Below are 15,140 nucleotides of genomic sequence, written 5' to 3' on the forward strand. Positions count from 1 at the left end.
TTAGGAGGAAAAAAATTGATTTGGAAAAGTTTTTTCTGCAATATGAAAGAAAAAGCTGCATACTTTTTTTATTTTTCTGTTGTTCTTAATTAGTTGATTTGAGATTAACCCGTAACACAATAGAAATCTATGACAAGCATCAAGAATGAGACGTAAAGCAATGTTTACAAAACGGTGCCCACCAGGGGGCGCTGTGGGAGTTTAAGCAAGTTGAAGAAAGGGTAAGAAAGAAAATATTTATCAAATTAATTGTATTTTACTCTGTTTTTAATGATAAAAAATATTAAGTTAAATGTTATTTGCTGTGCTCGTCTTTCCGATTGGCCGACTGGTCCTTCGCACTTGCTAGCATAGCATAGCTAGGGCGAAATGGAAAAGTTTCTGACAAGAAAAAGACCGAAGGAACCGACCAAGAGCATTTATGCTAAGCAAATGTAATAATTTTTGAAAAGTGAATAAATATGAGATGAAAATGTCTAAGTCAGTGTTTCTTTAGATATTTTGTACTGTTGTGGTTTTGCTAATGGGGCTCCTGACCGGAAGCTAATGTTATATTCTTAACTCTTATTTTCAACAGCAAGAAAAAATAAATAAATAAAATCAAAGGCAGCATTTGACAATGAAATACCGTTTTATTGTTATAGTACAAAACGTGATTTAAAAAGATCAACTTCAGCGGAGTATAACAAACACACCAGAGGAAAAGATGGGGGAGAAGTCACAGTGTAACACACTAATCAGCGCTGATTGTTGAAAACATAAAGGTCTGCGGCTGCTACCAACAAAACCCCTTAAAGCCACTTCTTCATTCTGCTCAGGAATATTTAATTCAACTAAAAAAAAAAAAACTCCAATATGCTACAACAGGCATTTGGAAGAACTCTGGAGCAGAAAAAGTCTCAACAAGCAGAAAAATTAAAACCAGAGAAATGTCAACATTCTGCTGCTAGAAGGGGTAAAATTAATAAAACTGAAAACATTCAGAGATTTTCCAGCAGTAGTAGGAGGAGGAGGAAGTGAGATTAGCACTTGGTTGATTTGGTACGAAAAGGCCACAGTGTCAAACGTTGCATCATGAAAAGCACTTCTGAAGAGGAAAGCCTCCTTTCTTTCTGTGGTAGGTTTTCCAGGGCTTGGGGAGGCCACAGTGGACAGACAGGCTACAAAAAGTAGCCTTCATCTCAAACTCTTGTTTAGAAATTGTAACATTTAGTTTCCTGCCTGTTGCTTCACCAGTGGCAAAACATTGAAGAAGTTTCAGTGACTATTTTACGTTAAACGCCCTCAAAATCTTCAAATCAATATTGAAGTCAAACTATCTTTTAAAGATGTTCTTCCACACTTTTTGAGTAAATCTGGTGTAAATAAAGTGTGCTACGTTTGTGCTGCTTTTGTTTTGAAGAAATTGATCAAAGTTTAAAAGTCAAATAATCTCCTTACATCACCTAAATCAAACTAAACTCGTGTCAAACATTGATAACTTTTATTATTTTAGAGTTTCCAGAAGTCCACCTGCTAACAAACATATAACTTCGGAGTGTCCAAAAGTGTGGTAAGAGGGCCATTTGTGGCCTTCAAAATGATATTGGTTGGTCCTCCTTGTACAAGTTCAGAACGGTAAAAATCTGGTAGACAAAATAGAAAACAGCTGATAAACTCCAATAATTGGAAATTGTCTTTTTCTCTTAACAAAGCAACAGTATGATGCTTTTTAAATGTTTTGGATGCTTAAGAATTTATAGGTTTCATAAAAAAAATTAGCTTATTGTCAAGCAAGTAAAAGAATTAAGTCATGTTTTGCTTTTAATTTAATGAAATTTGTGGCATGTGTGCAGTTTAAATTTGGTGCAAAAAGTTTAGACGCCACTGATTTTTACAGCAGGTTTTCATTTATATAGTCAAAACAAACGCTGCTCAGTTGATTGACAGCAAATTTCTGTGATTTCATGAAGGTGAGGGAGGCTGGTTGACGTCTGATCTGAAGAAAGCCGGTGGAGGCAGCAGAAAGGGCGACATAAAGGCAGAGTATAAACACCAGAAACTGCTTCTTGTTCACAAATCTAACAATTGAGGTAAAATTTCCAAAATGCTGCAGGATTATTACGGTTTGAGCTTCCTGAACTAGAGAATCAGAGCTGGACTTGGGTGGGATCAACAGTCTGAAGCCGAGTTGCTGCAGCGCGTAACTTTTATACAAATATGTTTTTATACATCTGCTGAAACTGTCACTGTGTTGTGACCGTTTGGTTTGAGACAAATAATCAGAGAGAAAAAAAAAATCAAGCTCCTCTGCTGATTGGTTGAGCTAACTAGAAACAACCAATCAGAGCCAGGAGGCGGGTCTTGGTTGGCTCTCTGGTGAGCTGCACAGCTAGTATAGCATGCTGTGATTGCTAGGCTAGTTAGCATAGCCACAGAACGGCAAGGAGTACGACCCGGTGGCGATGACCGACTCTGGCTGTGATTGGTTGTTTCGGATTCTCATAATTAAAACATTTTGTTTCCTGGCCCTGATACTGATTGAAATAAGAGTCACTGATTTATCTTTGAGCCCTAAAATTTATGCTGTTTAATATCTGCATTGTTGTGACGTCAGAAGAGTTGGAAATGCCTCAGAATTTGAGTCGCGCCGATAAATCAGACCAGATTTCCTTTGAAAAACTATTTTCTACCTTCACTTTGCAACTTTGTCGCTAAATTTAGTGACTTTTCACAAAAATGACATTTGCTAGAATAAAGCTAAGATTTTCTAGAATAAACTTAAAAATTTCCTGAGTTTCAAAATTCGGAAATTTTCTAATTTTGGGCATTTTTCTGTTTTGAAAAGTTTTCTAGAAAAATAAAATCCCCATTATTTCTGAATTTCAAAAGTTGAAAATTTCCTACTTCCAACATTCAGAAATGTTCATGTTTTCTAGAAAATTTTATAGCTTAATCTCAGAATTTGTTAAGAAAATTTCATAGATCAATCTCAAAATGTAGGATTTTTTTTCCTGGCAAATTTTTGTATTTCTAAAAAAAAATATTTAAAGTTTTTTTTGGTGGAAAATTACTATTCTTTTTTCGTCTATCTGCAATTTCCTCATTCTTTGTCATAAAACAGAAAAGAAAAATCGGTACCAGTAGGTCAGGATTTTAAAAAATTGGTGCACTCCTACTCAAAGTACGACTACTGCCCTCTAGTGGCCGCTCCAGACCTGCCAGCTTAAGACGTCTACGGAAAATTAAACCGTTTTTCAGAAAAATAAAAATAAATGTCTTTGTAAATGATTGAGATTCTTTATTATGTTTTAAATGCAGCCTGAAATGTTTCTGAGTTTGTTAAATTTTGTTCCTTCAGGCTTCACGTTTGGTCCGACAAAAACTGCTCGATTTGTTTTCTCCAAAATACAGCTTGAATATTGTAACCGGGTAAACAAATGAAAGTCTAACAAGACAAAATTTACTTTGCTTACAAACCGGGTTTAGATATCACATTTTTGATAGAAATAATAAAAAAAAAAAACTGTTCTGTAATTTCAAAAGGTTTGCTCTTAGTGAAGGCAAGTAGCAATAAATAGAGAAAATCAAGGCCTCTGGGCTGCATCCACTCCCTCTGGCAGTGTTTGGAGCTTCAACACCACACATTTATTCAGAAAAAAAAAAAGAACCTAAAAAAAACTTTTTTTGACAAACATATTTTTATGAATAAGGCCGTTGAAAAGAAAAAAGTTTCACTAACAGGACTAAACACCAGTGTTTCGGTTAAATTAGAAACAAATGTGACAAAGTTACATTAGTCTGAAGATACAGTCTCCAATTGAACCCAGAATGCAGATTAAATCTGATTAGAACTGGTTGATTTCTAGATTATATACCCAGATTTTATGGAAGAGGCCATCTTAAAGGCTACAGGTGAACAGGAGCGGTCAGCTCTTTCTACCAAGTTCAGCTCCACCGCCTCCTTTAACTTTAAAAAAAGGCGAAGCCACTTTTTTCCTGGATTTAGGAATTGCACATTTTTAAAAATGTGAAATTTTGAGAGAACTGGTGGGTTGTTAAAACAAACGCACAGTAACACATAAAGGGATGAAAGGAAGAAAAACAGGACAACAAATGGATTTTTGCACCAAATGAAGACAAGCCTGTTGCTTTGTGCCAAACTAAACGTGAAGATTTTCAGTCTGAATGTATGCAGAATGCCTTCTTTATCTTTACTTCATGAAAGAATCAAACCAATCCAGGAGGAAAGATCCGAACTGGACGCGAAATTTCTCAAATTCAGGTTTGATTCGGGTTACAAGAAGCTGCAATGCCTGGAAAGGATACCAGAGGGCGCTTTGGTCAAAACGGCAGACATGGAGGATTGAAATTAAAGCAGCCAGATAGCGCCACCACCGCTGCCCCCTGGTGGGCTCTTTAGTACTGCAGGCTTCAGGGAAACCAAAACCATTTCACCATCAAAACATCCAAATCTATGATGGCGTGCAACGGCCATCAAAGACAAAAAGGGTAAATTTACGACAAAAAAAAAAACAAAACGGAAAGAAATTTTCTAGAAAAAAAGGGAGAAATTCCACTCAACTTCAGAAAAATTTCAGGTCAAAAATCTTCTACTTTTGAAACTTAAATTTTCTTTTTCCTAGAAAATCTGAGATTAATCTTGAACGTTAGTTTTTCTAGCAAATTTCTGACATTTCAAACTAAAAACTTCACTTTTTTTCTAGAAAATTTCAGATTGATCTCAAAATGTATTTTTTTTTCAAGAAAATTTTCAACTTTTGTAACTCAGAAATGCCCGTGTTTTTTCTAGAAAATTTCTGAGATTAATCTCAATATTTCTAGGTGTTTTGGCGTAAATTTATTTTTCCTTTTTTCTTTTAATTTACAACGGCCCTAACATGCCATCATACTAATCGTTTGTTTTTTGGCGATCTGGTTTGAAACGAGCAGAAAACATGAATGAAATATAAAAAACATGTGGGAAATAAAATACAACATGAATCTCAGTTTTACGGTCAGAAACAAAACATTCAGGGTTAGTTTGGAGAAAAGCGCCGGCGGGTCGACCGGGTCGTCAGGACGAGTTTCTTCATTTGCATCCAACAGGCTTTTAAACACACACACACACACACATACACGCACACAAAACATGGCTTATGCTTTTTACACTGGAGTCCGGAGTGAAAACCAGGTGTTTCCCGACGCGGGTCTGGTTCTGGGAAGGACTGGATTACAGGGCAGCGCCGGGTATCGGGTTCTGGTTCTGGAGACAGAGGCTTCGTTGATTATAGAGAGGGCTTGGCGACACCAAACCACCTTGGCTTGATAAAGTGGAGGAGACGCTCGGATTAAAACTCCTCCTGCTCTTCGGCGTCCGGTATTACGAAACCCTCCTGCAGGAAACGACGACAGGAAAGAGTGGAACGGTTAGACCCCAAACGATCCCATTTGGCCTCACAATCAGCAATAAATCTATTGATCACATGATTAATTAACATGAGAGTAATAACTTCCATATCGTTACTTCCTTCGAACATCGTTAGAAAATGGTGCAAACACCCAGTAGTTAATAGTTGGTTTCCACCACCTGCTCCTTTTGCCTGTTTTCCCTGTCAATTTTAACAGATTTCAGAAACCATTTAAATGATTGATGTTTTGTTTATTTTGGACAGTTAAATGTTTTAACTGTCCAATTTTATTTTATTTTTATTTTAAGGTTGTGGTCAAAAATTTGCTTGAACAGACTCAGAAAATTTTAATCTCAGAAATTTTCTAGGAAAAAAAAAAATCTCGGCTTCAATAGTTAAACATTTTCTACTTTTAAAAAAGAAAATCAAAAAATCAAAATTTCAGATTTTTTTTCCTAGCATCTTTTTTTACTTTTGGATACAGACTCCATAATTCATTTTAATTATTGATGTTTTATTCATTTATTTTTTTACAGTTAAATGCAGTTGCAGTGTAAAATGTTATTTATAAATTAAAACATTTTTGATATTTGAGAATATTTGCATTATTATTTTTTTCCTACTTTTATTTACTATTGAACAATTATAACATTTATTCAGCATAAATGCTGCTTCTTCCAATATCAAAATTTTGGATTTTTTTCCAAGCAAATTTTTGCATTTCTGAACAGAATTTTTTAAAAGTTCTTTTGGTGAAAAATTGCTCTTTTTTTTCTTCTATCTGCAATTTCCTACTTCTTTGTCATAAAAAAAGAAGAAATTGGTATCAGCAGGTCAGGATTTTTAAAAATCGGTGCACTCTTACCGCCCTCTAAATGTTTCAACAGGTACATTTTCCACTACAATCCTCTATTTCTACATTAATCCCTTCAGATTTCAGCCAGTTTTCCAGTTATTCTACTGGTCAATAACCAGTTTAACTGGTCCGGTTCAGGATGGATTTAGTTTAGTTTGGATTTGTGTTCAATAATTTGTGAGAAGGAGTTTTGAGTTGAAACATGAACTGAATTAAAGCTGAACTTACGTCTGTGGCGTAGAGGATGTCGACGATCCGCTGCAGCGTCGGGTCACCTTCGCCTTCTTTCTCCTGGCAAATCAGCTCAATATTCCTCAACTTACCAAAATAAAAGTCTCTTTCCTTCTCCATGTCCTGAATGGTAGATTTCAGAATCTCTATCTGTGGTACAAAATAAAAAAAGTTAAAAGATTTACTTTAAAAAACATATCAGCCATTTCAAAGTTAAACTATTAGCTTCATAAAGCCTCAAAAATATTAGCCGACTTAAAATTCTAATTTAAAAATACTTTATTGATCCCAAAGGAAAATTAAATAATAATATATATTGATAATATTAATATTGATAAAAGTAGAAATGAGTAGCACTGAGTAATGTGGAATTAGACTTTTATCGCCATATTTTGTGGTACTATTGTGATCACGATACAAATTAAAAAGATATTTGTTTTTTAGTATTTCATCTGTATAGCACAGTTTTCATACCACAAACACAAAAGCAATCCCATTTCAAATAAACTTCTTCACTTACTTAAAAAAAGTGTGATTTATATCAATAAGTTATACACAGTAACTCAATTTAATCATATTTTTGAACTAACTGGCATTTATTAATGAGCTCGTGAAACAAATAGTAAAAACAATATTTCTGATAAAACTGTCAGTAGGGCTGGACAATAAATCAATAATATACATCCAGATACACATGCGATCAATACCAGTAGATTATATGTCAGATAGAAAAATCAATATTGAATGTAGAGAATATTCACTGAACTTTGATCCAGAACATTCTGGGAAATCAGCCAAGCAGCAAAGAGAGTGGCATTAACCCACTCATTCTGTGGTTACCTAGCAACAACCTGCTGGGTAAGAAGCAATTTCAAGTTCCCCCAAACTTTGGTTGCCTAGCAACAACCTGCTGAGTAATTGGTGTGTCCGAATTCAGGGTCTGCATCCTTCGAAGGACGGATTTGTAGGCCGATTACGTCATAGCGTGGCGACAAGGCCTGTCCGAATTCAAAGACTCCTTCAAATGCTCCTTCTTTTCCCCAGATTTCAAGGATGGGTCCAGTGTATCCTTCACGGCCCACGATATCCCATAATTCATTGCGGGTTCCAACTGGGCGTTCAGGCAGAGCGTCAATGGCGGTGAATAGCGAATAATTATTTAGCCTGATAACACTTTAAATGACACAACGTGATTTAGTACAACGTTTGTAGGCGAGAATGTAAGTGTGTAATCTCAAATATCTGCTCGGTTCATCAATACATCACCTAATTGCAATATTGCTCTGACATTTTCGGACCTGTCTGCTACCGCTGCGTTAACAGCCAGCTCAGCTGTCAGCCGGCCGGGCGCTCCAGGTTCAGTACACCGAGAGAAAACGCCTAACTCCTGGCACATTGTTATAAAAACTCCCGCTAGCTTTCCCCAATGAATGGGAGTTAAACACCGATATTATTCAGACAGGTCTGGTTGAAAAATGTTTGGTTTATAAAGTATTTCAAAGCAGAGGCACATCGGTTTGATTGATTAATTAAAGTTAAGCCTTCAAATATAATATGTTTATTTAACCGTAATGTCCTATCTGCGACGTGGAGAGTATTTTAATGAATAATTTGTATTTCTTGTAGAAAAGTGCAGTTCACATTTGAACATTTTAGAATCAAACTAAGAGATTTCCTTTTTACTATGGAACATCCTTTACTATAAAAGGTGAAGAATAATATAGAAATCAGTAATACATGANGTACACCGAGAGAAAACGCCTAACTCCTGGCACATTGTTATAAAAACTCCCGCTAGCTTTCCCCAGTGAGTGGGAGTTAAACACCGATATTATTCAGACAGGTCTGCTTGAAAATGTTTGGTTTATAAAGTATTTCAAAGCAGAGCACATCGGTTTGATTAATTAATTAAAGTTAAGCCTTCAAACATAATATGTTTATTTAACCGTAATGTCCTATCTGCGATGTGGAGAGTATTTTAATGAATAATTTGTATTTCTTGTAGAAAAGTGCAGTTCACATTTGAACATTTTAGAATCAAACTAAGAGATTTCCTTTTTGCTATGGAACATCCTTTACTATAAAAGGTGAAGAATAATATAGAAATCAGTAATACATGACTGAAAAACAAACTTCGGCTCCGTTTTTTCTCCTCTCTGCTTCGCGTTGTCACGGTTGCTTGGCAACATGAGTTACGCTGAGCTGGGGGCGGGGACAGTTGGTGAAGCTACACCTGTCCGAATCCACAGGTATTTTTCTTCCGGTCTTAGTTTATTCACGGCCTTCGAAGGACCCGTCCTACGTAGACCAGTCCTTCGAAGGATGCAGACCCTGAATTCGGACACAGCTAAGTAATTTCCACAGCAGCAGTTTAAGGTTTCATTTAAAAATAAAAAACATGAATTATAACTGTGGAAAACAGGAGAGGTCCCTCCACCAGCTTGGCTGTACTTCAAATACTTAAAACAAAAAACTAATCAATAATTATCAATATCATCTGATATGAAACGCTTATATCGTGATACGTTTTTCTGTCATATTATTCTGCCCTGACTGTCAGTTTTCTTTTTTAATATCATTAATTAAAATTTATCAAGAAATCTAAATTCTTATGACAAGAAAATTTTCATGATAAACGATTTGAAAAATGCCCACCCGTAACAAGCCAACAAATCAAACCTCATTAATAAGCTCCGCCCTCTCTTCATCGCCGCCTCCCATCCCCGGTTTTCGGGCCCCAGCAGGAGCCAACTTGGGAGCAACTTTTGCAACTGGAGGCTTCTGGGTAGCTGATGAGAGAATCAGGGAGATTTCTGATTACATTGATCGCTCTAACGTCCAAGGCCAACTGATCAGACGGACCGCTGATCGATCAGCCCAGTGGACCGCTGATCGATCAGCCCAGTGGACCGCCGATCGATCAGCCCAGTGGACCGCCGATCGATCAGCCCAGTGGACCGCCGACCGATCAGCCCAGTGGACCGCCGACCGATCAGCCCAGTGGACCGCCGATCGATCAGCCCAGTGGACGGGCTCCCACCTTGGTTGAGGGTCTTCTTGGGGAGCTTGTTGAGCGCAGACGTGGCGGGACTGTTCATGGGCATGGTCTCCTGGCCCTGCCTCATCGCCACCGGGTCGTACTCCTTCCCGTCGTAGTTGGCGTCGAAGAATTTCTTAAACCACTGGACGAACTCAAAGTTATCCTGGAACTTCCCCTTCACCAGTTTGTCGACTGGGATTATCTGAAACAAGACGGGCAGCCCAATCAGAGCAACCAACGGCAAACGGATCCGGTCTGGACCGAGCTAGGCCTGTAGGTTTGAGTAAACTTACTTTATCCACGCCCATCTTCTTGAAACCAACTTGCAGAAGCTTGAAGTTGTGGATGTATTCGTGCTCCAACTTGGCGCCGAATTTGACTTTCTTCAGAGGCACGGATCCGGGGAACAGCATGTCCATAAACTGGCAGTAGACGGCGCCTGACCAGGAGCAAAACGACATTAGAATCTTCTGGAACATTTTAAACTGTAAACATGATCCAAATGGCTCTTTCCCATCATCCTGCTGCCGGAGTCCTGACCGACTCCAGGAACACTGATCAATTCCAGGCAGCGCTTCTTAATCATTACTTTTATTATTGTTTTTATTACTAAGGCTCGTCTGGTGCAGACCGCCTACAACCCTCAGGTGAATACACACCTGTTTATTCAACGCTCCCACAACCAGAACCAAACAAAGGAGTAGAAGCTCCTCAGCTCTGAAACAGTAGAAATAAACCTGCCTGGTCTCGCCTTATTGCCCATGATGCAACACGTGGCACTTTCTCAAAAAGCTGCTGGACAGCTGCCGGGTTTAAGTCCTGAAAGGACCCGGTTTATTTTCTGCAGCACAGAGCAGAAAGAGCTGCAGCCGCAAGATTCACCATAAAAAACTGTAAACATGGCTAAAAGAATTGGTGTTTGATGAAGTAAAAGTGATTAAAAATGCATGCAAAAATTTCCCATGAAGACAAGGAATATTTTTTGCATAAAGCAACTTTTTCTAAAAATAAAATTTAAAAAATTGACCTCTTTGTAAAAAATTTTTTGCTAGCTTTGTTGCTTTTTTGAAAAAGTTGCTCAAAGGGTCTGAAAAGTCGCAGTATATTGTGTTTTCCAGACATACAATGTAATTTTATAGCACAATTAAGTAACCATCTCATCTTCAGTTGTTATAAAAATGCTGTGTAAATCAAATATGACTGAAGAGAAATTTTACACTTCTGAAATGGGGTCTGTTTCTTTAAGAAGCTCCTGTTCTCTCTGAAGCTCCACCTTCAGGAAGTCATCCCAACATGGCTCCTCTATTAACCCTTTAATGCTTTTATCAGAAGTATAAGCTGAGAGGCAGCTCCAGTAATGAGCTCAGCTGTTCCACCAGGTATTTGCTCATTAAGCTCAGCTGACTGTTTCAAACCAGATTCAGCAACTGGGTCGACGGTTTTCCTCCTGCTTGAGGATTTAACTTCATAATGCAGCTTTGAAGAATTAATTTCACATAACCCCCACCCTTACCTGTACACAACATTTCTATCTTGGTGAGGTTCATCTGGAGAGACTCGTTGATCCACACCAACATGTCGTGCCGACTCAGGTTGTCGCTGGTCACTGACGTCGCGTAAACATTCACAGCCATTCTGGCTCACCTGAAAAACAAGATGGCGGACTGCTGCTTCAGATCCGAAACATGGAGCCGATTTAAACGATGTGTGCAGAGATTATGCTTCCCTTTTGTTTTCCAAAGAAGCTTGGAGAAAAAAGACAAAATGACTCGCGTTGAAGCATAGATTATTTTTTAATTTTCTTGACTTTTCTCGTTTTCTTGGTTGAACTGTTGCTTTTTATTATTTATTATAAAGAAGCAAAACAACAGAAACAACAAATATAATGAATTATAAAGTCCATAAGCAAATTTCTTCTTCAAAATAAAAGCTAGTTGAGACCAAAACACCAGACTGAAGACTTTATCATCCAGTTCTTGGTAGAAACAAATGGAAATAATTGAGTCTGTTTTAATTTATCAAGCAATTAATTGATTTATTGCAATTGAAATCACAATCTCAGATACTTGGATGATTTTTGTCACAACAACTACGGTAATTAAATTCCCTTTGGGATGAATTGAGTATGTCTGTGCTGAACTGAACATTTAGATACTGTCATATAAAGATTATTGCCCGACATGCTGCAATATTTAGCATCGGTTCCTCCATCAGACGAGGTCATTTCCTGCAGAGCGTCGCCTCCATCCAGTTTTTGCATTGTAAAGTCAGACTCTAAGACGCTTATGATCTAACAGCAACATAAACCGCATGCAGACGGCGCTGCATGTCAATAAAGCTGCTGATGTTGCATTTTGAACATACGGAACCGCTCTAATGTCTTTCTGATACGACTTCCTTTGAGCAGCAGTTATTACCTGGATCACAATGAAAAATAAAACACTATAAACCTAAACAATTATTTTTACCTTAATGTGTTGCTTAATGTCCTGTTGACTTTGTCATTTATTAAATAAACCTGCTGATTGGTCCACAGATTAAAAGTTGTTGTTCTGACTCAGGTATAGATCCCAACAGCGCGATGTTTAGATCCCGCCTCCCTGCTGGAGGGCAAAAAGCTGCTAGCTGATGACTAGCATTGGTTTTAGCAGACAAGCTGTCAACACAGCGCGCTAAATCTTAAATGTATGGCTGCTATATGAAAGAAAAAGGGACGCAGCGCTTTAGACAACAAGGTCAGGAAAAGTTTTAATTAAGAGAAAAAAATAGCGAGGAAGAGAGTGGTAGGTCAGTTATGCTAGCTTGACTATGACAATAGTAGCATGTAGATGTGATGTGGAATTTGGTGTTTTGGTTCAGTTAAAAATAAAGACGACCACACACCAAGTGACAGGTCATCAGTAGAGCAGGGGTTTAAATTAGCTAATCAGCCACTGCTGTGTTAGCTTAACTAAAAGCAGCGGTAGCTAATCAACCACTACTGTGTTAGCTTTGCTAACATCAGCAGTAGCTAACCAGCTGTAGCTAATCTATCACATCACTAAATAAACATCAAGTCTAAAAGCATAACATTGTAACAAACTAAATGTTATGTTCTTTGTGTGAAAAATCCTTGAGTCTTTTTTGGAGTTGGATCCGGAAACGTAGTGCCGTTGTTGTTAGTTGCTACGGAAATTAGTCCGTAGCACCTGATAAAAGGTGGTTTTGAGTTGTTCTTCAGTGGCTTTTCTGCGTTATTCTTCCCTTTGCTGTGGCGCACTGCACTAAATTGATCATTCGTACATCTCCAGGTTTCGTTTAGTTAACCGAGTTGTTCTACCGCGGCAGTGCAGCACAGATGGCATGTAAAGGAATCGTGCGTTTCCTCCACCGGTCATCAGGCCTGTTGATAGCCCTTTGTTTGACGTCGCTATCAGTGAATTTGCATGAAGAGTGGCTTACAGATCTGATCATTAAGGTCAGATTTTAATACCAGGTGTAAATAAGAGTCAGTCTGATGGTATCAGAGTCACAGCTGCCATGATGGATCCAATCAGTGGATTTCTGATTACACAAGTTCCCGTGATTATATTTGTTTATTTGCTTTTGCTGGTTACAGTTTCATAAACTTTTTGACCTTCAGGTGCAGTCTTAATTTTTTATATCTTTGGGATCTAATAATGTGCATGCATTTGTATTTGCCTGTCAGCGACAGCAAGTGGTATTTCTATTCTACTCCATATGACACAAACACACCCAGATTTATTGTTTATAGCAACATCACTAGTAGACAATAACAACTTATCACTGCAGCTAACGGTCATTTTAGTAATCGATTATTCTGACAGTTAATCGAGAAATCGCATTAAAAAATAAACAGCACAAAGAAACACTAAGATAGTAAATATCTATCTAAAGAACATTTGCAAATGCTTTATTAGAAATATATAAGATAGGTTATTTTTTTTATTTTTTTTATTTTTTTGCAAAATGTTCTGTTTTCAAACCAAAATTAAGTAAATTGACTGTCCCATCAGTCAGTCAGTAACCTTTACAATCCTGGGAGCCATTTTTTATCCACTTGTAACAAATCCCAAATGAGTAACTGAATACTTTTTGTCTTTAACAAAGCCAGGCCAGTTGTGATAACTCAGAGCCAGCCAGCTGTATCTGAGTCAGCAGGGCGCATGTTAACCCAGATCTTTACCGGGCCTGCGTTTTAAACACGGACCAGCTCCCTTCCTGTGTGGTAACACCAACAAACATGTTTTACAGTGCAAGCTAAGTTAAAACTGCTTGGTTTGGGTTAAGACTGATGTTTTGCAGGACGCATTTTGGGTCAGGGAGGGAACTCTTTCGCCTGGGTCGCATCAGAAACTTGGAAGCTAACGTTAGCAGCAGTTAGCCGTTGTAAATGTGCTCATCAGATTATAAGCAGATTTATTAACTAGCTACGACCTCATATAGTGAAATTTTTGGTTTCCTGGTCGGCTGTAGAAACTGCGTATGTATCCCGGACACGTTTCCAGCACCGGGTTGTGATTTGTAGCCCAGTTCTGCCAGAATGAAGGCTGTTTCCCCGCCCTGAACCAGAGCCTCCCAGACGGAGTACCGCCTTGTTAGGTTCCGTTACCCTGGAACCATTACCGAGCCTTGGTCAACCCAATCATACCAAATGTGATTTTATTAAAGGCCCTGACAACCGAAAAGAAGAAGCCTGATCCAGTTTAACCAGCTAGCTCCGCTTTAACCAGTATCAGCCACGCTCCGGGACAGCAAACCACCAGTTAGCATTTAGCTGCTCGGCTCCTCACCCAGCGGCCGCTTCAAATCACCCCGTTTTTGTTTCAATAAAAAACTGTTAACTCACCTATAACTGGTCAGAATTTACACTTCTGTGGACTCGATGGTATTTAGTTATTTCCGCTGTGGTTCCGAATACCAACAAAAGACAAATCTTTGTTTACTGGGACCGGAGGTGCCACTTCTGCTTTTTTTTCTTTAGATGTTTCACGTTCAATCTACCGGCAGCGGAAGAACACAGAGGAACAGCGCAGCAGATGACGTCAAGACGTAAGAGCACGTACCGACGCACCCCATGTATATGGAACTAAAACAGTCTCATAATTCACAAAAGCATAGGTCAATATCCACAAATGCAAGATTCACACTTTTATTTTTGATGCAAACACAAATATGTCTTGATTTACAAACTGTTTTGGCCTGTGGGTGGCGTTACATTTGTGTGTGAATTTTGATACTAACTGACCTCACAATCCGCAAATGTCTTTGAATGATCAGCAACCAATCAGATAGCTTCCTTGTTTCAACCAATCACATTAACCCATCCCAACCCAACGGCGCTGTTTCCTGTACAAGCACAGGCAGTTTAGACCTCAAGATAACCAAGGTTTTAGAAATCTTTTATTTAAAATTTTAATTATCCCCTAACATTGATTTAGATTTTCTGACACAAGAGCATATCTTAGAAATAAATATTATTATGAAGACATTTTTATAATATTATAATACATTCAATAGTTTAAACTGGTGGAAAGGACTATTAATTATTTCACTCTACCAAAAGTAAGGTTCCTCCCAAATCTCCTGCTTTTTTTTCCCCCGAAGGTTTCCTAAAGAAAAC

At 38.1% G+C, this 15,140-nt stretch overlaps 1 protein-coding gene across 1 annotated transcript; it reads right to left on the bottom strand.

Moving 5' to 3' along the window:
- Window positions 1-4,972: 4,972 nt before the first annotated feature.
- Window positions 4,973-14,561, bottom strand: mapre1b (microtubule-associated protein, RP/EB family, member 1b). Its single transcript, XM_007566809.2, has 7 exons — window positions 14,367-14,561; window positions 11,031-11,161; window positions 9,811-9,956; window positions 9,518-9,719; window positions 9,157-9,266; window positions 6,475-6,627; window positions 4,973-5,375 (listed from the first exon to the last, which is right to left on the bottom strand). Exons 2-7 carry the CDS (start codon window positions 11,149-11,151, stop codon window positions 5,331-5,333), a joined length of 777 nt encoding a protein of 258 aa, XP_007566871.1. The 5' UTR covers window positions 11,152-11,161; window positions 14,367-14,561; the 3' UTR covers window positions 4,973-5,330.
- Between the last annotated feature and the right edge of the window lie 579 nt (window positions 14,562-15,140).

The sequence above is a fragment of the Poecilia formosa genome, unplaced genomic scaffold (assembly GCF_000485575.1).
Source record: "Poecilia formosa unplaced genomic scaffold, Poecilia_formosa-5.1.2 Scaffold200, whole genome shotgun sequence".
NCBI lineage: Eukaryota > Metazoa > Chordata > Actinopteri > Cyprinodontiformes > Poeciliidae > Poecilia > Poecilia formosa.

Coding starts and splice junctions, on each gene's coding strand:
- mapre1b (XM_007566809.2), bottom strand. CDS start 11,151: ATGGCTGTGAATGTTTACGCGACGTCAGTGACCAGCGACAACCTGAGT. Junction 9,957..11,030: donor GATAGAAATGTTGTGTACAG/GTAAGGGTGGGG, acceptor GCTCCTGGTCAG/GCGCCGTCTACTGCCAGTTT. Junction 9,267..9,517: donor CAAGAAGACCCTCAACCAAG/GTGGGAGCCCGT, acceptor TTCTCTCATCAG/CTACCCAGAAGCCTCCAGTT.